Genomic DNA, 24,783 nt, shown 5'->3' with positions numbered 1-24,783 from the left:
TTCTTTGATTTATCTTCTTTCCCTCTTCTTCTATCGCTTATTTTTTCTCCTTTCTCTCTTTGTCTATCGCTTCCTGTGTTTCTATTCTTAATTTCTTACTCTTCTTTCTTTCTATTGCTTCTCAATTTCTCTTCTTCCCCTCCTTCTCTCTCTCTCGCTTCCTTTATTTATCTTCTTTATTTCCGTCTATCGCTTCTTTCATTTATCCTGTCTCCTCTCCATCTCTCCCTCTATCGTTTCTTCTCATATTTCTTCCTTCCTATCCATCCCTCTCTTTCTCTATCTACCAGTATATGGGTCTTCTTGACCTTCCTATCTCTTTCCCACTGTTTTCTCACTTCTTTATTTATCTTCCTTTATCTCATCTCTATCGTCTCTTTTAGTCTTTTGTATCCCTTAAACAGCTTCTACCTTCCAGTGACACCCAAGGACAACTTTTCAGACTATAACGTTTCAGTAATTAGTAGAACTTATTCTTATTCCAAGTATGTACTGTATGTTTTATTGTAGAGGAATTCATCCCTCGTATAATATTTTTTTAGCAGAACTAAGTTTTTGCTACACAGCGCGCTGTGACACCATCGGTCCTGTGTTCGAATCCCGGTCTGGGTTCATGTGTACTTTGTGAGCGTCCCTTCATCAATTGCATCATGTCATAACTCATCCTCATCTTCACAATTAGCCAAAAATGACAGAAAAGCGAAGTCAATTATACCAAATCAATCAATCAAGTTATTTCGAATCAGTTCAACAGTTTATTATTGGTGGGCAGCTTTTCCACTTGAATGAGGCGCTGTGGTCTAGTCATATGGCCCCTGACTGGTACACGGGAGACCCGGGTTCGATTCGCGGGGTGGGTGATCGGTCTTGTCCCCTCATAAAGCGGATTACCCAGCCTCAAATCAATTGGTACCTTGGGGCAACCTTTTTGTGGAAAATGGGACTGGAGCGTGCTGCTGATCACATCACCTCCAAAATTGCCGAGATCGAGAATATGTGGGGCCCTATCCCGGCATTTCCTAAATGTACCTTCATGGCACGATGCTATATGCACTGGGAACTTTACCTTTTGACCTTACCTTGTCCACGTGTGACGAACCCTAAGCTCGTAAGAAGTTATGCAACCAGTAGTTACAGCCAAAGATCAAACTCCGTCGCACGCTCTTTTGTCGAGGGGAGGGGGAGGGGTGAAGGTGGCGCGTTACAAAACTACAAACACCTCTTGCCCCCACCCCTTCACTTTCAGCGGAGCCTCTTAGAGCCGGAATGGAGTAACGTGGCTATTGTGTCACGGCATGAGTTCTCTTTCGACCAGTTCGTGCAACACGACACATCGCCATTGGCAGAGCGATCAGCGCCTGACCACCAATTACGTTCACACTCGGCCCTCCCACGCCCATAAACAAAAAAGAAAATCTTTGCGACCGATAACCATTCTGTGCCTAATCTGACAACACCGCTTCTCCTGACTGAGATATCGAATCGTAAATAATCGTATTTTGTGATCTTGACCTCTTAATTGTCATTAATCATCCAAGAAGATTAAGTTCACGTGTTCATTTGTTTGCGAGCTTAAGAGAGAGAAGCAAGACTCTTCTTGAAGTGTTTATGGACCAATGGAGTACATGAGAAAGAAATTATTTCGGATTATCTAATAGATGAATTCTAAAGAAGGCTCGGTCTTTGAAAGAGCTAACATCAATCCGCTCTTCAGGAATTAGAAGTGAAGATGTAATCCAAGATTATCAATAAAATTGGGTTTAGGAGAAGATTGCAAGCTTTCATGAACAAGCCTCATTCTCAGCTTCATTTATCGAAGTGAAGATGTACTGTTTTTTTTTTGCTTTATAATTGGGTTCTGGAGAAGACTTTAGTGGAAATGTTTCTTCGGGTATTCTACCAAGTAAGTTCTGGATAAAGTTACAAGCTATCGATAGATAACGTCCCTCTCATCTTCAGGGACTGAAGTGAAGGGGTTCTCTCGCATTTATACCCAGTGAATGTTGGAGAAGATTGAGCTTCATTCGGGCAGTGAACAAATCTGTTGGATTACCTTGGACTGTGAATTCCGAGGAATATTCCAGGCTTTTGAGGGTTAACGTCACTCTCATCTGGATGAATACGAATGAAACCAAATCATTACAACGTTAGAAATGATAGAAATTAATATAAGACTGGATGAGAAGATTATATGGCAGTATCATACTCTGAAACTAGATGGAGCCACCACACCAAGAAATCTAGCCAAAATGGAGAACAGACAAAGGTCAAAACTCATTGAATGTTACCTTTACCGAAATTAAATACGACAAGTCGGTGTCATTTTAAAACTTCAACTGGATGCTATCTGTGCAGACATTGCGTTTTAATTAGGTGTAAATAGTGTTACCCGCAAATAGATACGAGTATCCAGAGTATATCCAATGTTTTATTCGAAACTTAATTGGATGTTGTCCTGGTACCACTTCCTCCACTCGGTGGTCTATTATACTGGAAGCCCATGCGAGCTGTCACGTGAGCGATTTCATCCACTGACAAGAGCTCTGCAGACATCACGTGCTTTGTTCTGTGCCAACCAGAGCTCGCGGTTCACTTTGCGAGCGGAATTTGAACACTTGGTTGTTACATTCACTGCTGAGGGTGAGAGAATGGCAACCGACACACAGGAAGAAGGTATTTCAGATGACAGTGGAAAAATAATTTGCGCTCTAAGGACCTGAACAGTTCTTTGATATTATTTGCGTGTCCTTTCGAAGGATTCGTGTAACAGTACTGTAAATTGCTAAGTTTCCACCAAACATACATTTGGCAACAACGGTCAGCAAGAGACAGACACTCATTGGCGAGAACTGTACGACCAATGAATGTTTTTCTAAAGTCAGTTGGATGGTGCATGCCTGTACAGTGTGTCCGAGAAGTTCACGTACCCCTATATTATATTACACCAGCTGATTGTCCGGCATTGCCCGGGTATTTTTTTATCCTAATCTTCTATTAGCCAGGAAAATAATGAATTCTAACTATAGTGTAAAATGTAATTTTAAATGTGATCGTGAATGTCACCAATTAGCTTAGCGACTCCGAAAACTATGGATTCGACACTAATCTAGGTCATTTGTGGCATTTTATTTTTCACCCCCTCTCAACCCCCATGCCGATAGGTGTTGAACCGCATTGGGAGCGTGACGAGAACTATGGATTCCATTCGCAACACAGCCTGAATGTTAGACAACCCGAGAAACACTATCGTTGTGTGGATTGCATAGAGTCACGGATGTCTGTTTGTGCGGAATTTAATATCGGTGGTTCTCAATTATTTATACATGTCACCCCTTCTTACCCCACCCCTATGGGTGCAAGGGGTGTCTTACCCCAAAATATTATTTCCAGATTGCAAGTGATACGTGTACCAAGTTTGGTTGAAATTGCTCCAGGCGTTCGAGAGTTATGCCGGAACAAACAAATATACACACCCACATCTATATTTTTATATATAGATAGAACAGCCACGGACACGTCTGGGTTGTAACAATCCCATTGTGACCGTTGCAAACAATTGTAGGTTAGGAGTCAAGTTTAGAGCTGTTAGAAATTAGTTTTAGCGTTTGATAGCAGCTGGATGTGCTCCGCATCATACGCAAAGAATATTGGCCAATTGTCAACAGGGTCGCAACAGGATATATGGAAGTAGAGGTACAGGGACACATGAGTTGTATACCCAGAGAAGATATACTGTGTGCATATTGTGAAAGTGCATTGTTTCTGGCCCGAAGTACGAGCTTGCTGTTCTATTCCTTAATGTCCGGGACTGGTAATGCGAATGTACTTATGTCCTATATGCTGTCACCGATGTAATTGATCACCCAGGCTCGTTCCGTCAGTCAACGTGCCACTTAAAGGGGCGTACCCCGCGCGGCAGCCAGCGATAAAACGGCAATTGTTGTCTTTAAGAGCCGCACGTGTGGCGCGATTGTTGCACGTACCGGCGGGAGGGAGTCGACCCATTTTTCATTGCTATTTGAATAATTCAGGGAAACGCCGACCGCCAGTGGTGGAGGAAATGGACTGTGAAAATTGCGTTTGCTCATTATTAATACTCGTTCATCTGTTGCGAATAATAGGAACAGGGTGTGGTGTGGGGGGTCGTTTTTGCACGGAAATCGATGCCGAGAATTGTTCTTGTTGGTTATTTGAACTCTCGCGCCTGGGCAGGCCTCGTTTTTTATTCAAGGAAAACTGGGTGGCGCTTGGGAAACTTGATACAGGTCAGACCTGCAGGGAGTTTCGTTGAGAGGTGCATCGCTATCCTTTTGTGAGCTCTTCTCTGAACTCAACAATGTACTACGAGGTTGTATGTATTTTATCACAGCAGACAGAGGCTGTGGAATTAATATAGGGTGGATTTGGTTCCATTTGGACGTTTCACCATTGATTGATTTGCTTTATTTTACTTTGGTTTTCTGCCACTTTTTGACTAATCGCGATGAGTGATGATATGATGAAAACCCATGCACAGGCCGGGATTTGAACCCGGGACCCCTGGCGTAAAATGCTTCAGCAGTCTCAAGATGAAACACCTGGTTTTGAAAGTATATATACAGTTTGTCCCGGGAATATATAGAGCAAGCGAACGAAAGCAAGCCCTCTGGGCAAGCAGGAATCTAGAGGGCTCGCTCAATGAACGCGTGAGAGGATATGGAGGGGAAGCGCGGCTGCAGTTACCAGCAGTTTGCAGGAGCGCAGCGCACACTGCTTTTATCCGCCCACTCCTTTTCTGCCCTTCTTTATCCTTATGTGTAGCCTTGCTCCACATATTCCAGAGACATTTGTATCTTTACAGCTGACTTCCTTGTTACGGTCAATATTTTCTTTCTGCTTAGTGCGAGTTTCTTAAGAGATCGTGAGAAACATTCATCCTTATGAGCAGGCAACCAATTTTACACAGTGATGTTGGTTGCATAGGACCTAGGATTACAGTTGCAACACGACCACACTATGAAGTAGCGTCGTGTCATAACCAGACGAACAAAACTCCAATTTGTCAAGTTTACGGAGGAAACAATGTATTCTTATGAATATGCCTGACTCTTAAAACGAGTAATTTAATTGGAGATATGTTGATCTGACTCGAAATAGAACTTTTCAGAGGAGTCGATTTAAGCAAAACTGAAAACCGAATATTTTAAGTCACGTTCCTCTGGTTCTCATACGACGGTACAAGAATCACTATACATAATATCCTAAAGATATCCAATAGCATGATAAGGAGAGGAATGCAATAAGATGCTCTTTGTTGATAAGCGTTTCTTTCTTTTATCTGTAGTTCTGTAGACCCTCCTCTTTACTCTTCTACGTGTGTGTCTACCTTTCTACAACCCCACTTATACAGAGCATTCCGTGACATTCGCTACGAGACTCGGCGGCAAGCGGCTCGGCCCTGACCGCCGGGCCGCTTGCCGCCGAGTCTCGTAGCGAATGTCACGGAATGCTCTGTACTTCTTTTTAGGCCTCCGGATGGCGTATGGTAACGTAATTGTAATGAAGGGGTCCCGGGTTTAATACCGGTGGAGGCACATAGTAATTCGGATCTCACTTTTAAAATGTAGGTCCGGTCCCAATTAGCCTAAAGCTGGACTTAAGACAATACTCAATCAAACAAACAAACTTCCATCCTGGTCTACATGTTTTCCTTTCTACAAGCCTACTTGTCTGCATTTTACAAACATCTGCTTACTCTTCTAAAGAAAAACTATCAAACTTTCCTTCTTCAAATTTACCTTTCTTCCTTCTTGCGTTGTTCCTTCCTTCTCATTGACTCAGACTTACACGAGATCATAATGGAGAGCGATATCAAACAAGGAAGAAGCTGCGAGAGTGTGCATGCCGTCACAAGGCAATTCCCGGCAAAGAGAGACGTGAAATCAGACACGATCGACTATAGCGATAACAGAAAGGAACCAAGAGAGAGGAAGGATTTCAGAGGAAGGAACGAAGGCAGCGAGAATAAAGGGCAGTAAAATGGGCGGATTCTGGTGGGGAAATCCCTTCCTGTAACCTCCAGGGCAAGAGTTAATGGATTCAATTACTTTCGCCTGATACATGAAATTAGCAGGAAAATTGCTGTTGCAAAGCTGGTCGCCGTATGACGGCCACACACGCAACCACTCTCCCCCCACAACTCCTTCGTGCTGGCGAAGGCGTCCAAGATGAAGGGTTTTTGGTAAAAAGGATCTAGGAGGGAGAAGGAGGGGTTGGGGACCAGGAAAATTAGGCACGTGTCTCCTGGCGTGCTCCTACAATATTACCGCCGTAAGAATGCAAAGTCGCCAGATAATTTATTGCGGTCCTTTTCCTACACAAGTTTTCTGGGCGGGAATATTGTACAATGTCATGTATTATAAGGTCTGCTCTCGTGAGGGTGGAATGGGTGCGTTTATATCGCGTAACGTTTTGCCTACATTATGCTGTGTCCAGGTTCTTTGTTCGTCTGCAGTATCCTACTGATAGCAGCGCTACCTGTTGTACAATTTCGGAACTGATTTCTTATCTCTGGGTGTAAGTGTTGCCAACAGTTTCGGAATAATGTACCTGGGAGTCGGTGTTGCCAACTTCTGGAATAATTTACTATGCTGATGCAAAAGGCAGTGTTGGTTTCAGCTCTATTTTGGGCTCAAATAGGGTAATCGGGACTGGACCTACAGTTTAACGTTGGATCCGTAGGAGTGTGCCAACCCGGAACTCCTTGATTACAAAGTGGTAGGATTACCACTACACCATCAGAAAGGGCCGAGACGAAAATGAGATCAGTAATCTATGTTGATTTCTCTCGTTTTCATAAGATGACAAATCCAGTCAAAGGCATAGCTATATTGCAAAGAGTAGTGCAAATTTTAAGTGAATCCCGATAGCGTAATGGTTAACGCTTCTACCTCGTAATCAAGTTAAGGGTCCCGGGTTTAATACCCGATGGAGGCACATTGCACAGTGGTTCGAATCCCAGTTTAAACTGTAGGCCCAGTCAAGATTAGCTTATCTGTGCATAAAGTAGACTTAAAAGAACAATTCAAACACACAAACAAAAGCAATTCGTAACTAAGTTGTCCTGGTTTCAAGGCATATGGTCCAGTCTCAGATTATATCAACCCCCTTACCCACATCGAGGTAAAATGGGGTTGGTTACTTAATTGAGAAAGCACCCCAAAGTCAACCTTACTTCCATGTAGTTGTAGGCAAACGATGCTCTGGCGTCTGGGTTAAGGAGATTTTAGCCCTCAAAGATGCATTGATTTTAGTTACGGTAAGGAACTGGGCCACGTATAATATGAGTGGTGTAAATAGCCTAGCTGCTGACGCACCCAACATTTTCATTTCAATTCTTTTGAATCGGATTAGCCTATCTTATGAATTGGAGTTCAAAACAAAGTCTTAAGTGAATATTTGCATATATTGCCAGTTTTTCCAGTTTTTGCCACCTACTTTAGAGTCACCCTGTCTTTTTTTGACTGAAGATCGATGGTGACTTTCTCCTCCTCCGGGCGTGGAGCGACAACCGTTTACTCGTTCATTCATCTCATTCGCATGATTTATGGAGGAGAAACAGCATCTCGCTGATTGAAGAGTTTTGTCACTTGAAGCTGTGTCCGTGTTGTCACGGTGAAGGATGGCCCCGCGCTCAGGGAAAAGAAAAATGGCGTTGAGGGCCCCGCACTCGAATGCTGTCTCCGTCAACATGTACAGCAATCGACTGAACGCGCCTGTCCTCGGCAACCCTGCTCTGCCAGTGTTGCCAGCTCTCTCTGTATTTGAAAGTTCGAAGAAATATCAGCAAAATTGGAGCCTCGACCAGGACTCAAGCCCGCGTTTCTGGCATAACGTGTCATTTATCTACAAACTGAGCTATCAGCCTGGCTTTGTCTGATTTTCCGATACCGCTGTTTTACCTGTGTAGAATCGTCTCTGCTAGTATGTTGCACATCTCCTGGGTGTGCCAAATCTTATTGATGGTTTGTGTTTTGCAGTTTGTGCACACATAGGCTAATCGGGACTGAACCTACAGTCCGAATCTCTATGTATCGAACGCTACACCGTTGTACAAGAAGACGACTTTAGCACTGCGCCATCAGGGAGACCCAGTGGGCCTCCCCGATGGCGCAGTGGTAGCGTCGTCGCCTTGTATTTATGGGGTCCCGGGTTCGATACCCGGTGGTGGCACAAGTGGTTCGGATCCCACTTTAAATTGTAGGTCCAGTCCCGATTAGCCTTACTGTGCATAAAGTGGACTTAAAACACCAAATCAATCAATCAATCAATCTGGGAGACCCCTGAGCACCGCTTTTATATTTGTTGATCGCGACGATGACGATGAATGGCTAAAAGTAGCGTAAAAGTGACTCGAAAGTAGCGTATTGCTAGCCCAATCGTGGCTTCACCATAGAAGATTATGTTATAGGATCCTGTAGTAGGCATGGAAATTCTGCGTGTCTCTTCATATCATCATTCATCACTATCGTGACGGTTGGCCAGAAGTAGCAAAAAAGCGACGTAGAACAAGAGAAAAAACCTTTAAGGCGAGATCGTGGGTGCAGGTTTTCCATGCTCTGCCTCATATTCGTCTTCATCATTACGTAGAACCTTGAGAAGCGAAGATGCTTCGCTCTGAAGGCACATATTAGGGTTCCACACATTCTCCATGGAAACCGTAGTGGATGTCTGTTGAGTACCACGTTCCTGTCCAAAATATCCATTTCTTGGAGGATGGAGCAGCACCAGTACTGTATACAGGGGTATCCATCTGATATAACCTAGCTCTAAAATCATACCCCATTTCTCCTTCGTGGCGTCAAACGCCGTACCGACTGGAACACCTTGAGATTTTGATTAGTAAAACAATTGAAGTAAATGACATTTAGTTGGAGATAGTCACTGTAGAATGTTCACATCTGCAAATGTCTTATTCAGGTCCTTAAGAAGAAATCTTAGTGACTTAAACATAAGGTCAGTTTGCAACACTGAATGTGAAAGGCTGTTGTCAGCTGTCTGTTGGAGGCTGCGAAGTTGATCGATAGCCAGGTCAGACGGACAGATGGCTGGAGCCGGTTGTTTGCCGGAAAAGATGAATATTTTTTTTTCGTCCTGGGTCCAGATGGAACGGGACGAGGAAGGGAGCAAGAGAGGACCGGTGGTGACATCTGGAGTGACAAGAGGACAGGACGAGAACAAAAGAGAATCAACCTGAACAGGAGGTGAAAAGAGTTACAGCTTCCTGTCAATGTACATGCCCCGCGGGGGAGAAAAAGGGAGCCGAGATGCGTCTCCCTATCTCGTCTTTGTCGGGGCTAGCAGATGCGGCAGGTGATAGATACGGTGTGTCGTAAATTCCTTAAGTAAAGTCACTTATGGTAACTGAAAGTGGACTCGGTGACGCACTCCGGTTTGAGCATCGCATAAAGAAGGTTGTTCCGACGTGTGATATTGAATTTGCACTTTTTTTGCTCTTTCTACCCTCAGTCACACTGAATAGGCAGTTTTCAGAAATATCTCTGTTAGATACCCTAGTAAGGTAAGTTTCAGTTTGATCCTTGAACTTCTGTCAAGTTTCAGTATTGTTCGTGAGTCTCTGTCAAGTTTCAGTATGATCCATGAGTCTCTGTCAAGTTTCAGTATGATCCATGAGTCTCTGTCAAGTTTCAGTATGATCCATGAGTCTCTGTCAAGTTTCAGTGTGATCCTTGAGCTTTTGTCAAGTTTCAGTATTGTTCGTGAGTCTCGGTCAAGTTTCAGTATGATCTGTGAGTCTGTCAAGTTTCAGTGTGATCCTTGAGCTTCTGTCAAGTTTCAGTATTGTTCGTGAGTCTGTCAAGTTTCAGAATGATCCGCAAGTCTCTTGTCAAGTTTCAATATGACCCTTGAGCTTCTGTCAAGTTTCAGTATTGTTCGTGAGTCTCTGTAAAGTTTCAGTATGATCTGTGAGTCTGTCAAGTTTCAGTATGATCCTTGAGCTTCTGTCAAGTTTCAGAATGATCCGCAAGTCTCTTGTCAAGTTTCAATATGACCCTTGAGCTTCTGTCAAGTTTCAGTATTGTTCGTGAGTCTCTGTAAAGTTTCAGTGTGATCCTTGAACTTCTGTCAAGTTTCAGTATTGTTCGTGAGTCTCTGTCAAGTTTCAGTATGATCCGTGAGTCTGTCAAGTTTCAGCATGATCCTTGAGCTTCTGTCAAGTTTCAGTATTGTTTGTGAGTCTCTGTAAAGTTTCAGTATGATCCATGAGTCTCTGTCAAGTTTCAGTGTGATCCTTGAGCTTCTGTCAAGTTTCAGTATTGTTCGTGAGTCTGTCAAGTTTCAGAATGATCCGCAAGTCTCTTGTCAAGTTTCAATATGACCCTTGAGCTTCTGTCAAGTTTCAGTATTGTTCGTGAGTCTCTGTAAAGTTTCAGTATGATCTGTGAGTCTGTCAAGTTTCAGTATGATCCTTGAGCTTCTGTCAAGTTTCAGTATTGTTTGTGAGTCTCGGTCAAGTTGCAGTATGATCATTAAGCTTCTGTAAAGTTTCAGTATTGTTTGCGAGTCTCTGTCAAGTTTCAGTATGCTCATTGAGCTTCTGTAAAGTTTCAGTATTGTTCGCGAGTCTCTGTCAAGTTTCAGTATGATCCGTGAGTCTCGGTCAAGTTCAGTATGATGTGTTTGTTTCGCTTTTGGTCTGGTTTCAAAATGATGTGTGTTTTTCGGCCGGCACGTGCCAAGGATCAGTGTGGTGTGTGTGTGTGTGTGTGAGTCTAGCTTGACCTTTGGTAAGTTTCAGTGTGGTGTGTGAATCTAGCGTGGCCTCTGTGAAGTTTCAATGTGGTGTTTGTCTAGCTTGCCTTCTGTCAAGTTTCAACATGGTTTGGTTTGTGTGTTTTGAATTCTCTCGAGTTTTAGTATGCTTAGGTTTTCGTTCTGAATTTAGATATAAAGTTACTCAACTATTCATGACGTATACTTACATAACCCAGGCATACATTTTCATGTTACAGGAATCTAACCAAGCTAAAATTTTAAGCTGGTTGACAGAAGCATGTGCTAAGCAGAGTACCAATGAGTCTAGTTCGTATTTTTAATTTATTCCTTTGAAGTCGCCGCCCAAATATCTCTGGTCCGGATCTGTTCGGAATCGCATAGCAGGGCAGTTGAATGTTGAAGCCGTAGACGAACGCCCAATGAAGATTGGCGGGTAAAGAATTTATTGGAATTCCAATACAATTGCACATTGGCTTTCATTCATACCAGCGTCAATAATTCCAATTTTTTTGGTTCTCCAATATTAATCAACATTTGCGGAGAACAAAGAATTGCCGTATATTGAAAATGTGAACGTTGAGTGCGAAATGCATAAATTCGAATTCATATCGGGAGGCAAAAATTCGCAGCAAGTTGCCTCGCGTTACCATCAATTAAGAAGGAGCCTTTGTGGCTGTGTTTCACCCGGCGGTGGTCCTCTCGTCCTGCATTTGTATCAGTTTCGCATCCTGGTTTCGTGCTGGTTTCGCAGTTGTTGGAAATGGAGAAAGTACAAGATCTATCTCAGTGCAAAACTTGAATCAATGAAATCAAAGAAAATAAATAAAGATAAGGCACAAATTTTGAGAATAGCCAAAGAAGATAAACCATGCATAATAGAGTTTGAAAACGAACAAATGGAACAAGTTGAGAGTTTTAAATACCTCGGAATCACCATCAACAGCAATGGAAGAATAGATGGGGAATTAAATACAAGAACACAAAACACAAACAAGCTATATTATTATATCAATCAGGAGTTTATAAGAAAGAAAGAAATCAGCCAGAAAACAAAAATGGCAACATATTTACCAACTATGCTATATGGGAGCGAATCGTGGGTATTGACAAGTAGAAAGATACAGACATCGGAAATGAATTATTCAAAAAGAGTGGTTTGAAAATCAAGAAGAGATAGAATTAGAAATCAAACTATCAGGATAACGCTAAATTCTAAACCAGTGGAACAAAATGTAATCGAGGCACAACTGAGATGGTTTGACCTTGTCAGTAGAATGATGGATGGAAGAATACCGAAGAAAATATGGGAGGGATGTGCAAGAGGAATGGGAAAAAAGAGGCCCCAAGGAAGACCACGGCAAACATGGAACAAAAACATTGAACAGACCCTGACCAGAAGAGGCATTAAATGGGATGAAGCAAGGAGGATAGCAATGGGTCGTAAACAATGAAGACCTCTGCAAAACCTCGACACTTTTGGGTAGAAGAGAATCAGAGTGAGTGAGTGAGTAAGTAAGCAAAACTTGAAAGGATTGTAGCAAAAATATGGGTACATATCGAGTCCAAAATGTGCCAATTCGCACAAAAACGAGGATCATACTGAAAGTAATGAGCAACAATTTCTCATGGACCAAGTTCTGGTTTCAATAAATAGAAACATACTGCATCATAATCTATAGATAGCATGTATTTTCCCCACCTTTCTGGAACATTTGATAATACCCTCACGGTAGAACTTAAGTATCGCTGGAAACAAGGGTTTCATTCCTGATATGGAAAAACTCAAATGCTGACCAAGGCAAAAATTTATTTTATTATAAAACGTAAACATAACGTAACGTTTCAACCTTCTAGCAAGGTCTTCTTCAGACTCTGCACCAAGTACAAATGTAACAAGGTACAAAAAAGGACGATATACATACACAAATATTACTCCCCTCCAGACTAGTAGAAAGTTGTTCTGGAACATTCTAGCAGGTGGCATTCCCTTGTCAACTGTACTTTCACCTAAAAGGCTACACATATTAACTTCCATATAAAATGTGGTTGGACTCTTTATCTCACGCTCTTTTTCCTTCATTCTTCTTCCTTCTCTTCTCTTTCTCTCTTGTCCTTTCCACTCTTTCTAACACCAGTCTATCCTGCTATGAGAAGCAAGGAAGAAGGAAGAAAGGTGGCAGGGGAGAATTGGAAGAGAAAGAAAAAGAGGAAGAGAAAGAAAAAGAGAGGAGATTTGGAATAAGGAGTATGGGGAAGACCACAGAAAAGATATGCAAAGTGCAAACAGAGAAGAGGAAGAGGAAGGGACTATCTACGAAGTGAAATGTAAAGAATGTCAGAGTGTGTACATAGGAGAAACGAAAAAGAGGCTGAAAGATAGGTTGAAACAACATAGGGATGATGTACGACTTAAGAGAGAGAGAGAAATGCGATATTTAAACACACGAGAGAAACAGGACATGACATAGAGTGGGATGAGGCTAAGCAGACAGGAAGGGAGAAGAGAATACTAGTGTGAAAATGGAAGGAGGCCAAGGAAATAGATAAGAAAGATGAAGAATACATAATGAACTGGAATGGGGGACTAACGTTAAACAAAGAATGGAAGAAGATGTTAGAAAGAGTGGAAAGGACAAGAGAGAAAGAGAAGAGAAGAAGGAAGAAAAATGAAGGAAAAAGAGCGTGAGAAAAGAGTTCAACCCCATTCTAATTGGAAGTAAATATGTTTAGCCTTTTAGGTGAAAGTATAGTTGACAAGGGAAAGCCACCTGCTAGAATGTTCCAGAACAACTTTCTAATAGTCTGGAGGGGAGTAATGTTTGTGTATATATATCGTCCTTTTTTGTACCTTGTTACATTTGTACTTGGTGAAGAGTCTGAAGAAGAACTTACTAGAAGGTTGAAACGTTACGTTATGTTTATGTTTTATAATAAAATAAATTTCTGCCTTGGTCAGCATATTAAGTTATATATTATATTATCTATGTAGCGTAACTGGTTTCAAGATATGCATATTTGACATGATATGAGGAGGTGAGTTGTTGTTTTCCAAATGCCCTCAGAATCGCGATGGTTCAGTCACTGGACGTGTAACTGCAACGTGGGAGATCCGGGTCCGATTCCGAGGGTGTTAAGCGAGTTAAGCGATTTTGGATCCAGCCACCGAAGTGCCCGGGTTCGAGTACCGGCTTGGGCATGAATGTTCTTTGCGAGTGTCCTTTTATCAGTCATCTAATCACCACTTATCCTCATTGTCGCGATTAGCCAAAAGTGGTAGAAAAGCGACGTCAAATAACAGAAAATACAATTGATTGATTAATTAAATTGCTGTTTTAAGTCCGATTTATGTACAGTAAGGCTAATCGGGACTGGACATGCAGTTTAAACTGGGATCCAACCCACTATGTGCCTCCACCGGGACCCCTTGTTTATAATGCGGCGACGCTACGATTACTCGTTGGGGAGGCTATCAGACAATACAAATCTCAAGGTTGATAAGCTAAGGTTATTTTTGTCGATAACGCCTTAAAGCAGCTCTGAGTTGAAAGTGGTGATAGGGCTGTACAATATCGAATTTTTCGATACAAAGTTCAATATCGACCGAATATCGATACAACCAATGTATCGAGTATCGAAAATATCAACGTCGATATCGATAATATCTGTCTGCATCGTCGATATTGTCGATATCGTTATGTAGAGGTGTATACTAGGGACGTTCAATATATAAGTTTCCCTGTGCTATAAAATATTGTATAAAGCAATGCCGTTAAAAAGAAGCACATGGTTGACAAGCGCCATCCTTCGTCTACAAGGAACAACAATTGATTCGTTATCAGACGTGAAGGCTCATGTGCTCAAGGGCGAAAAGTAAATACTTGTTCGGAAAACGCGGGCTCGCGTCATAAGGAGTTCAGAAGCATGGATGCTAAGGGCGTTCTGCTTAAGGACTTTTGGAACGAGGAAGAACAATTAATGCTGACTGTCAAACATTGGATAAACTGAAAATTGCAATTCGACATAAGCGACCAGGTCTCCAGTCAGCTGGTGTCATTCTTCTTGACGATAACGCTCGCCCCCCACTCAGCAGTGCAAACACAACACAAAATTGAAGAATTGGGGTGGGAACGGTTGCCCCACCCTCCATACAGCACCGATTTAGCGCCGAGTGATTTCCATCTTTCTCCGGTGTTAAAGTCTGGATTGCAAGGTTACCGTTTCGAAACAGATGAAGAAGTGAAGCGGAATGTGAGAATAGTGCTCAATAGCCAGAGCCCTGATTTTCTTGCAAAGGGTATGGACAAATTGGTGCAACGGTGGGACAAATGCCTGAATCTCTATGGTGATTATGTGGAGAAGTGAGGAAGGATCCTCCTACACATGTATGTATAGTTTTCTAATGTATCTTAAAAATAAAATATTTTACAGCATACGGAAACTTATATATTGAACGACCCACGTATTTATACGATTGCAATGCTTCGATATTTACAAATGTCGTCTCTCTCAATACCAATATATCGAAATGTCACATACCATGCCTGAGGATAAAAATTAAGGAGCAACGTGGTTTACCTTTTTCCACCTCAGGTGTCTTGTGGGGAAAATTAAGAGCTGAAAGGACAAGAGGCACCAAAAATCTTCAATGAGAACCCATAGTAACCACAACTCAAATTCGAATAATGACAGGAAATTTATATAAATCTGTAAAGGCAGAGGGAAAAGTGGAATTAGCGAGCTCCGATCTTTCAAAGTGGCAGCGGTTGCCCTTGATATCTCATTACTAGATCCTTGACAAGCACTTGTGATGTACTTGATGAACTTCCTGTTGCCAGGGGAACGAAATTTAATATTTGTCGGTGACGCTTCGAGAAAATACATTCCTCGGCAACGGTGAGGCCAATATTTTCCTCCGTTCCACTCTTTCGCGGCTTCACAAAGACTTTTTTTTGTGCTGCAAGAACATAATAAAAGTTCATCGTCAAATTTTCCTGTCTACCTCCAGGACAAAGTTCTCTCAACAGGAAAGACGTGGTAATAAGCAAGCCGGGACAATTTCAGGAGGAAGAATTATTGCGAAACAGGAAAAGTTCACTACGTTTCTTAGAATGACGCTTCTTCTTCATTTTCCCAATCCAGGAAACGTCTTTTGCACCTTCCGACATGCACAGATGAGGCATGTTTCTTGAGGCGTAACAAGAGTCTAGACAGTGTTTTGGTTGTTTTACATTAGGCTGAAATGTTGATAATTGTGCCCATGTTGTTCAAGAACATTGAGGTCTGTTCCACCAGCATCCATTAGTGCAGACTATGAACCTAAGCCATGTGGCTACATATAATTCAGCGTAGAATCTCGGTACTAGAGGGTTCATAGAGTCGAAATGAGGTACAAAAACGTTACTGAGAAAAGTAGGTTTCTTCAATGAGCCTCTTCTGTCTTTTCAAGTGGCAGAAAAGGGAAGTAAATAACGCAAATCGGCCAATGATTAATGATCTCCAGACTTTAGGATTATTCAACTGTTGTACGCTGTTGTTGCTTTTCCTCCATATTTCGAGAATTTCCAAAAAAAAGTACGAGATTTTCGCTCCTTTCCTGCTGTCCTTTCCTCTTGTTCTCTCCTCCTCTGTTGTCTTCTTCCTTCTTCTCCCTTTTTCTGCTGTCTTCCCTCTTTTTCTCCTCTGCTGTCTTTTCTCATTTTTCCTCTTTTCCTCTGCTGTCATTTCTTTTTTCTCTCATCCTCTGATATCATTTCTCTTTTTCTTCATCCTCTGATATCATTTCTCTTTTTCTTCATCCTCTGATATCATTTCTCTTTTTCTCTCCTCCTCTGCTGTCTTTTCTCATTTTCTCTCTCTTCCTCTGCTGTCATTTCTCTTTCTCCATCCTCTGATATCATTTCCCTTTTTCTCTCCTCCTCTGCTGTCTTTTCTCATTTTCTCTCTCTTCCTCTGCTGTCATTTCTCTTTCTCCATCCTCTGATATCATTTCTCTTTTTTCTCTCCTCCTCTGCTGTCTTTTCTCATTTTCTCTTTCTTCCTCTACTGTCATTTATCTTTTTCTCCATCCTCTGATATCATTTCTATTTTTCTCTCCTCCTCTGCTGTCTTTTCTCATTTTCTCTCTCTTCCTCTGCTGTCATTTCTCTTTCTCCATCCTCTGATATCATTTCCCTTTTTCTCTCCTCCTCTGCTGTCTTTTCTCATTTTCTCTCTCTTCTTCTGCTGTCATTTCTCTTTCTCCATCCTCTGATATCATTTCTCTTTTTCCTCTCCTCCTCTGCTGTCTTTTCTCATTTTCTCTTTCTTCCTCTGCTGTCATTTATCTTTTTCTCCATCCTCTGATATCATTTATCTTTTTCTCTCCTCCTCTGCTGTCTTTTCTCATTTTCTCTTTCTTCCTCTGCTGTCATTTATCTTTTTCTCCATCCTCTGATATCATTTATCTTTTCCTCTCCTCCTCTGCTGTCTTTTCTCATTTTCTCTTTCTTCCTCTGCTGTCATTTATCTTTTTCTCCATCCTCTGATATCATTTCTCTTTTTCCTCTCCTCCTCTGCTGTCTTTTCTCATTTTCTCTTTCTTCCTCTGCTGTCATTTATCTTTTTCTCCATCCTCTGATATCATTTATCTTTTTCTCTCCTCCTCTGCTGTCTTTTCTCATTTTCTCTCTCTTCCTCTGCTGTCATTTCTATTTTTCTCCATCCTCTGATATCATTCTCTTTTTCTCTCCTCCTCTGCTGTCTTTTCTCATTTTCTCTTTCTTCCTCTGCTGTCATTTCTCTTTCTCCGTCCTCTGATATCATTTCTCTTTTTCTCTCCTCCTCTGCTGTCTTTTCTCATTTTCTCTCTCTTCCTCTGCTGTCATTTCTTTTTTTCCATACTCTGATATTATTGCTCTTTTTCTCTCCTCCTCTGCTGTCTTTTCTCATTTTCTCTTTCTTTCTCTGCTGTCATTTCTCTTTTTCTCCATACCCTGATATCATTTCTCTTTTTCTCTCCTCCTCTGCAATGAGGATGATTTGGTAAAATTAATAAAAGTTCTCAAGTGGAGTCAAACCAAGAATAACTGATGGGAATTTCGTTGAGTCAAGGCTACCGAGGTGCCTAGCTCTACTGCCTGTGCCACGCGAAAGAATAGGAGAGCGAAAGCGTCCAATCCCGGCTGACCTTTTACAACTCCATGCGCCAAACGTGTTACGGAGTGGTTGAGTTTAGCCATGGAAATATTTCCCAGGGGGCTTCCAGAGCTGTGCGTTTCAGCTAGGTGACAAAAACACTATTTTCACAAAGTTGAATGTCACCTTTCATCCATAGCTGCTGCGTTGGTTGATGAAAGAGGAGGCTGGGAACGGCGGTGTTTTTGACACAGTCTGATTATTCAAATGAACTTAAATCATGCCGGCGGGTGAAGACCGGTGTTGCCCCGGGAAGGGAAGGGGTTGATGACGTCAGAGGTTTTAGGGAATCGCCAGTCAGAATCACTTAAAAACTTTGAAGGGAACGGTTTCTGCTACAATGTGATTGTTCGGTTCTGGTTACAAGGGTGTTTCTGTAACGATTTTTGATTGGCGGGTTCAAACTTACCTGTTAACAATATTTGAAAGAGTTTGAGTGAGTGTATAAGGTAATGGGTAAGTTAATATCTTTTGTCATTCTTCTTCTGCTCTCTCTCTCTTTCTTTGTCCCCCCGTCTCTCTCTCGCTCTCCCTCTTTCTTCTCTCTGCATTGTTATCTTTAACTCTCTGTCATTTCATCTTGATCTTTCTCCTTTCTCTTCTCTTCCCTGTTATTTTTGTCCTCCTTCTTTCCTTCTCCTTTTCCTCTTCCTCTTATTTCATCTCCTTTGCTGCACTCTCTTTTCTCCTTTTTCTTTTCCTCTTCCATTCTTTTTAGTCACTCTTCTCTTTCTGCCTCCTCTCATACCCTCCCTTTTGCCTGTTCTCTCTATTTCTTACGTTATATTTCCCTCTATCTCCATTGTTCGTTGTGTTTCTGTCTTTTATCCACGTTCCTATCCTAGTTTCTTAAGCTCTTAGTCTTCTCTCTATGCCCATCTCTTTCAATCTCTCTCTCTCTCTCTCTCTCTCTCTCCTCGTCTCCTTTCCTCTATTCTTTCTCTATTCTTTTCGTCCCTCCTCGTTCTTCCCTCATCTCTTTCTTTCTCGCAGTCTGTTATCCTCTTCTTTCTTTTCTCTCCTAGTCGCATTCTTCTTCTCTCTTCTTTCTTTTCTCTCCTCTTCTGCTTCCCTTTTCTCTTTTCTCTCTTCTTCTGCTTCCCTTTTCTCTTTTCTCTCCTCTTCTGCTTCCCTCTTCTCTCTTTTCTCTCCTCTTCTGCTTCCCTCTTCTCTTTTTTCTCTCCTCTTCTGCTTCCCTCTTCTCTCTTTTCTCTCATCTTCTGCTTCCCTCTTCTCTCTTTTCTCTCCTCTTCTGCTTCCCTCTTCTCTCTTTTCTCTCCTCTTCTGCTTCCCTCTTCTCTATTTTCTCTCCTCTTCTGCTTCCCTCTTCTCTCTTTTCTCTCCTCTTCTGCTTCCCTCTTCTCTCTTTTCTCTCCTCTTCTGCTTCCCTCTTCTCTCTTTTCTCTCCTCTCTGCTTCCCTCTTCTCTCTTTTCTCTCCTCTCTGCTTCCCTCTTCTCTCTTTTCTCTCCTCTCCTGCTTCCCTCTTCTCTTTTCTCTCTTCTTCTGCTTCCCTTTTCTTTTCTCTCCTCTTCTGCTACCCTCTTCTCTTTTCCTCTCTCCTCGTTTGCTTCCCTTTTCTTAATTTTATTTTCCGGTATCCTGCCTCTACTCTCTTTTATCTTATTTTCTAATTCCATTTTTCCCCTTCTGTCCTTTTAGTAACGCTTCTCCTTTTCTCTCCGCCTCATCTCTTTCCTTTCCTTTGTCTCGTCTCTCCTTCTTTCGCTCGTTTCTTTTTCTTCTCTTCTTCACGCTCCTCTTCCGTAATATTTCTTTTAGCCCTCTCTCTGAACGTCTCTCTCTTTGGTTAAAGAGCGCCGTCTTTGCCTAGCAATTTGAGTCTCGTTGGCTGGCAACCCCCACCCCTCCTTGGAGCAGAGATTCTTCCGCCCCCCCTCCTGGTTTTAATTAGCCTCTGCCAGGGATAATTGCCGGGCCGCATCAGCGGGAGAGGATGAATGCCAGAAAGCCTAAATTCTACGAGCCTCACCAAAGATTCCATCAGTCGTGAAGGCTCGCCAGCCAAACACTGATCTCAGCTCTTTCAATCCCCGCGAGAGGATGGGAAACGAGTCTACAAGAGGCAAGAGGGAGGCCAGTGTGACTCAGGCACAAATATAGCAGTTTTTGTTACTATTTTAAAGGCTTTTAACAACAATATAGTTTCAATACACAAGATAAATGCAATAAGATGGTTAGTTAAACGGCTCATAGCCTAAGTATAGGATAATCAGTTTGGACACAGCAGATCTCCATGGTGGAGTGGTTAGCGTGCGCTACGACGCCAGGGGTACCAGGTTCGAATCCAGACCATTGTGAGTGTCCCTTAATTAATTTCATTACATCATCACTCATCCTCATCTTTGCGATTAGCCAAAAGTGGCAGAAAGACGAAAGATCAAATCAGTCAATCAAATTGGACAGGTTTCACCATTCTAGGTGAATCTGAAATTTCCATTCCGCCTAAATGAGTTAACATCTGGTCAGAATATATATCATATTAACATAGGCTAATCGTTTTATTATCATATGTTTTAATATTTGCTTGTTGCTAACTTTTAACGTGATTAGGCGAAATGAGAATTCTCGTTTCACGTAGTAGTTTTCTTTATTTTACTTCGATCTTAGTCACTTTTTACAAGTCGTGACGATGAGGATGTGTGATGATTGCATGAGATTTATGAAGGGACTCTCACAAATAACACCCATGTCGGTGCTCGAACCAGGGAACTTCAATGTCGAGGACAAAAAGTTGACCACTTAACTCGGTAGGCCACCGATCCAGCCCCTTTTCCCCTAAGATGGCAACCATGTCGGAAATCATCTTATCTTGTGTTGATAAGCCATTGGTCGAAACGGGAATACAATCTCGTCAAGTGAAATAGTGATCATTTCAAAAATTCAGTTCCCCAACGAGATATCCTCGATACGAAAGTCAGTAAAGGGTAACGCGGCTCTGTCGTCTTAATCTCTGTCTCGCGTACCTAGATGTTACTGATGTCGCTTTAATAGTAAAGCCGGCCCCCGTGGCGCAGTGGTTAGCACATCGCGCTACGACGCCAGGTGTTCCAGGTTAGAATCCTGGCCTGGGCATGGATGTTTGCGAGTTTCCATTCATCAATTTCATCACATCATCACTCATCCCCGTCTTCGCAAATTAGCCAGGAGTGACACAAGAAGCGAAGTAAAATAAAGCAAATCAATCTGTAATATTTAGAGGACTAGACATCAACTTCTTGTTTGAGTCATGAATTTGCTTTGTAATCAAGGGGTGTCGGGTTCGTACCCCAGTGGAGGGACATAGTGGTTCGTATACCTCTTTAAGCTGTAGATCCAGTCCCCAGTAGCCTTTATGTGCATGAAGCAAACTTCTAGTCCTGATTAAACTTACTGAACAAGGTGTAACAACCGCGAACTTTAAGCACCATAATTGCATGCATATTTTAACGGTTTTAAATTTCGTTTCTAGACTTAATTTCGGTTCACTCATCTGGCTGTTGGGTTGAAGCGTCGGTCAGTTCACTTGATTAGACCGTCTGTAATCAGGTCTCTTCCGATAATAACCTTAATATTGGATTCATTACGTCATTGCAGAGCGTGGGCCAATCAGCAAACTTCGTTAGCTAGCCTTGGCTTCTCACGAGCTTCGTGCTTGATTTATGCAACAACCAAATTGCACGTGTTATTTGCCAGGGAATGTTTTGCTAATGCTTCCATCAAAGCGGAACTTTGGGTAGAGGTTGCAGCAAGTACTTATTATGGTAAAGGATATCTGCAAATACAGGGTGTCTCGTAAGTCGTGAGACCTTTACTTTTCTGACTATAACAGTGAACTGGGATCAATACTAGTACATACTGGGTTTCTGCAAGTGCCTAGAGGGGAAGGCGCCAGCACTCGAGTGGTTTGTCCCAATGCCGGGTTGTCGCTTGGTCAAATCTCGAGGAAAGGGACCCCCATCCCCCCCGGCCAGTCCACAGGACCAGGGCTCGAATACTAACTCTGTGGACACCAGAAGATGAATGTCGACAGCGGCCTTGTTGATGGCCAGTCTCCGTGGCGGAGTGGTTAGCACAGCGCGCTATTAGGTCATCGGCGTTCTTTGTGTCCTTTCATCAATTTCTTCACTTATCCGCATCGTAGCGATTATCCAGAAGTGGCACAAAATCGAAGTAAAATAATTCAAATCAAAGAGTGGTTAACACAACGACGCTAGGGGTCCCGTGTTCTAATCCCGACCTGAACATGAGTATTCTTTGTGAGTCTCCCCTCATCAATTTCATCATCGTCACGATTAGCCAGAAGTGATTGAATAGCGACGCTAAATAACAAAAATAAAATCGAACAATGCGTTTGAGTTTTCTTGTAAGTCCACTTTTTGCACAGAAAGGCTAATCGGGACTGGACCAACAGTCTAAAAGTAGGAGCCGAAACATTGCGTGCCTCTAACGTGTATCAAATCCGTGATCCCTTGATTACAAGGCGACGACGTTTACAAAATCAAATTAATGATTTGGACGAAATTGACGAAGTGACACTCACCCTGTCGAGACTCGAACCCATAACCTTTTTTGGCGACGGCTGGCAAACGATAGAGAGTAATACCGATGACCCTTCCAGGGCGTGATGCTGATCACAGCACGCATAGATTTATATCTCTCCTATTGCCTAACTTCCTTGACGAGATCTTGCGCTGTCATTCCAGCTAGCATCCAAATTGTTCACGCAATGCTAGGTCTGCAGAGGAAATCATGGTCCCCACTTGGAATCGAACCCCGAGTCTTTCTTCTCTCTTCCAATGTCGCAACAAATCTCAAGTGGATTACTCTTTATCGTCGAGTTGCTTGCCGTAAGTGTCCCGTAATGGTTATTACGTGGCGCAGCCAGATTTTCTGTGCCTCTTGTAGCACTGCTCATGCTCAGTGTTTGTTTAGCACCGTAATGACCGCCATTGTCAGCGTTAATTTCAGCTCCCTCCTGCTCCCCCGGCCCTCTGTCTTAATTGGGACCACATGATACCCCCACCTCCATCCTCTCTACACAAACACAAGTGACTGATGATGTTTCCACAAGCGACAAGCGATGAACATGAGATTAACAGTTGAACAGGTTTCCACCGTGAGTGTTCCTTTCCACCTTTCTAAACTCGTTTCCAACAGGTCAGTGGTTCGATGAAAGCTTCCCTCTTCACCATAAGAATAGTACAGGGTGAGCATAAAATCTTTAACTGATTATGAATATTTACATCTCAACTTCCACGGTAGATAGGCAAATAGAACCTATGGCAATAAGTAGTGCAATACATCAAGTTTTTTTCCATTTCTTTGTTTTGTCTGATTCGTAGAGATGGTCCCAATTCATGGCCACCGCGTTCGCCGGACAAAACCCCTCTTGACTTTTTTTTAATGGGGTTACGTTAAGGACACAGTGTTTAGTTCACCAGTTCCTGATATGCAAACTCTTCAGACACTCATACGGGATGCTATTGAGACGATGACGGAAGAGATGTTGGCAAAGACATGGAGAGAAATTGATTATTGCCTAGACGTTCTAAGGGTAACAAAGGGAGCACAAGTCGAAGTGTACTGAAGTGTACAGATAACAAAACATTATGAGTTAAGCTACCATTTCCAACAAACCGCATATCTGTATCAGGGAAAGCCTTTATGCTCACCCTGTACTTTGTGTGCAGTATATAAGAGACATCACTCCTTGCGAATGGCACAGCTGGTAAAACGTTTGCACAGCGATTGAAACAGTCCGCCACAAAATCGTAATAAGTAATAAAAATGAGCCATTTAAAAAAATATTATATTACATTATTTAACTTAATATGTTGTCATATAATTAATGTTTTGAGAAATATTTTTACAGACAGTAATTTAGTATTAAAAGGTTTTTGTGTACGTAAAATATATATAACTTCAGAAAAAAACCATTAAAATATCTGAATTTACAGAATTTTGATTTTTGCGTAAAAACCAGGATCGAATTTGAAAGTTCGACTTTTTCTATTTCGTGGCTGTTTTTTATCTTCCAATCTTATTATTTTGTAAACACTGCAAGTGAAACTACACAAAAGATTGAAATATTTTTGCATATTTACATACCAATCAGAATGTAACTTAAAAATCCCATTTTTAAGTTAAAACCTCTCCACAATGCAACATGCCCTGAAAGCATATGGCTGGTATATGGAGGAAGAGCCCGCAGACATACTCTGTACCATTTGTAGAGGTTGTGTGATCAGCACCACGCTCTGGTTATCTTTATCCACGAGGGTTTTTCCCCAGGTACCCTATCATTAGATGCTGCGTGAACTCCAGAGCAGCTCCATGCTGAAAGAATTACCACGTGAAATCGCCCACTTAAGACATTGAAAAAATCTAAATTTTTGGGATATTGTAGTGGTTTACATGCCAGCTAGAACCGAATGTATAGAGTATACCCTTTGTCCAATGCCACCATTTTGTGCCCTTAGTATGATCATGTTGTATGTGTCCTAATTTTTCCTAGCACAGGATGTAGTATTCATTCGCTGTTTCTGTTTCAGTGTGGACGTGAGGGGGAAACCAATGAGCCACGCGAAGCACTGGTCGGATCCCGACGTGTTCGACACAAGAGCCTACTTCCGGTCGACGTCCGACCCTGCGTGCTTGGTCGTCAACAACATCAAGCGTTCCGACGAGGGGGTGTACAGGTGCAGGGTGGACTTCCGGAATAACCCCACCCGCAGCCTCCGACTCAACCTCACCGTCATAGGTAAGTGCCCTTTAGGTATACTCAACTAACTCTCTAGCCTTTTTAAACCCGAAGGTTTATGGCTGCAGCAGCA

At 42.3% G+C, this 24,783-nt stretch overlaps 1 protein-coding gene across 1 annotated transcript in view; it reads left to right on the top strand.

Moving 5' to 3' along the window:
- Positions 1 to 24,783, top strand: part of LOC146000150 (adhesion molecule nephrin-like) — a 371,365-nt gene that overhangs the window by 136,720 nt on the left and 209,862 nt on the right. Inside the window, exon 3 of the mRNA XM_083137491.1 lies at positions 24,502 to 24,710. Coding sequence (XP_082993617.1) covers positions 24,502 to 24,710 — 209 coding nt within the window. The remainder of the gene's footprint in view (positions 1 to 24,501; positions 24,711 to 24,783) is intronic.

Source organism: Lepisma saccharinum, chromosome 16, assembly GCF_977018435.1.
Source record: "Lepisma saccharinum chromosome 16, izLepSacc3.1, whole genome shotgun sequence".
Lineage (NCBI taxonomy): Eukaryota > Metazoa > Arthropoda > Insecta > Zygentoma > Lepismatidae > Lepisma > Lepisma saccharinum.
Note: the sequence above shows the minus strand (reverse complement) of the source record. Positions and strands in the feature narration are given on the sequence as shown.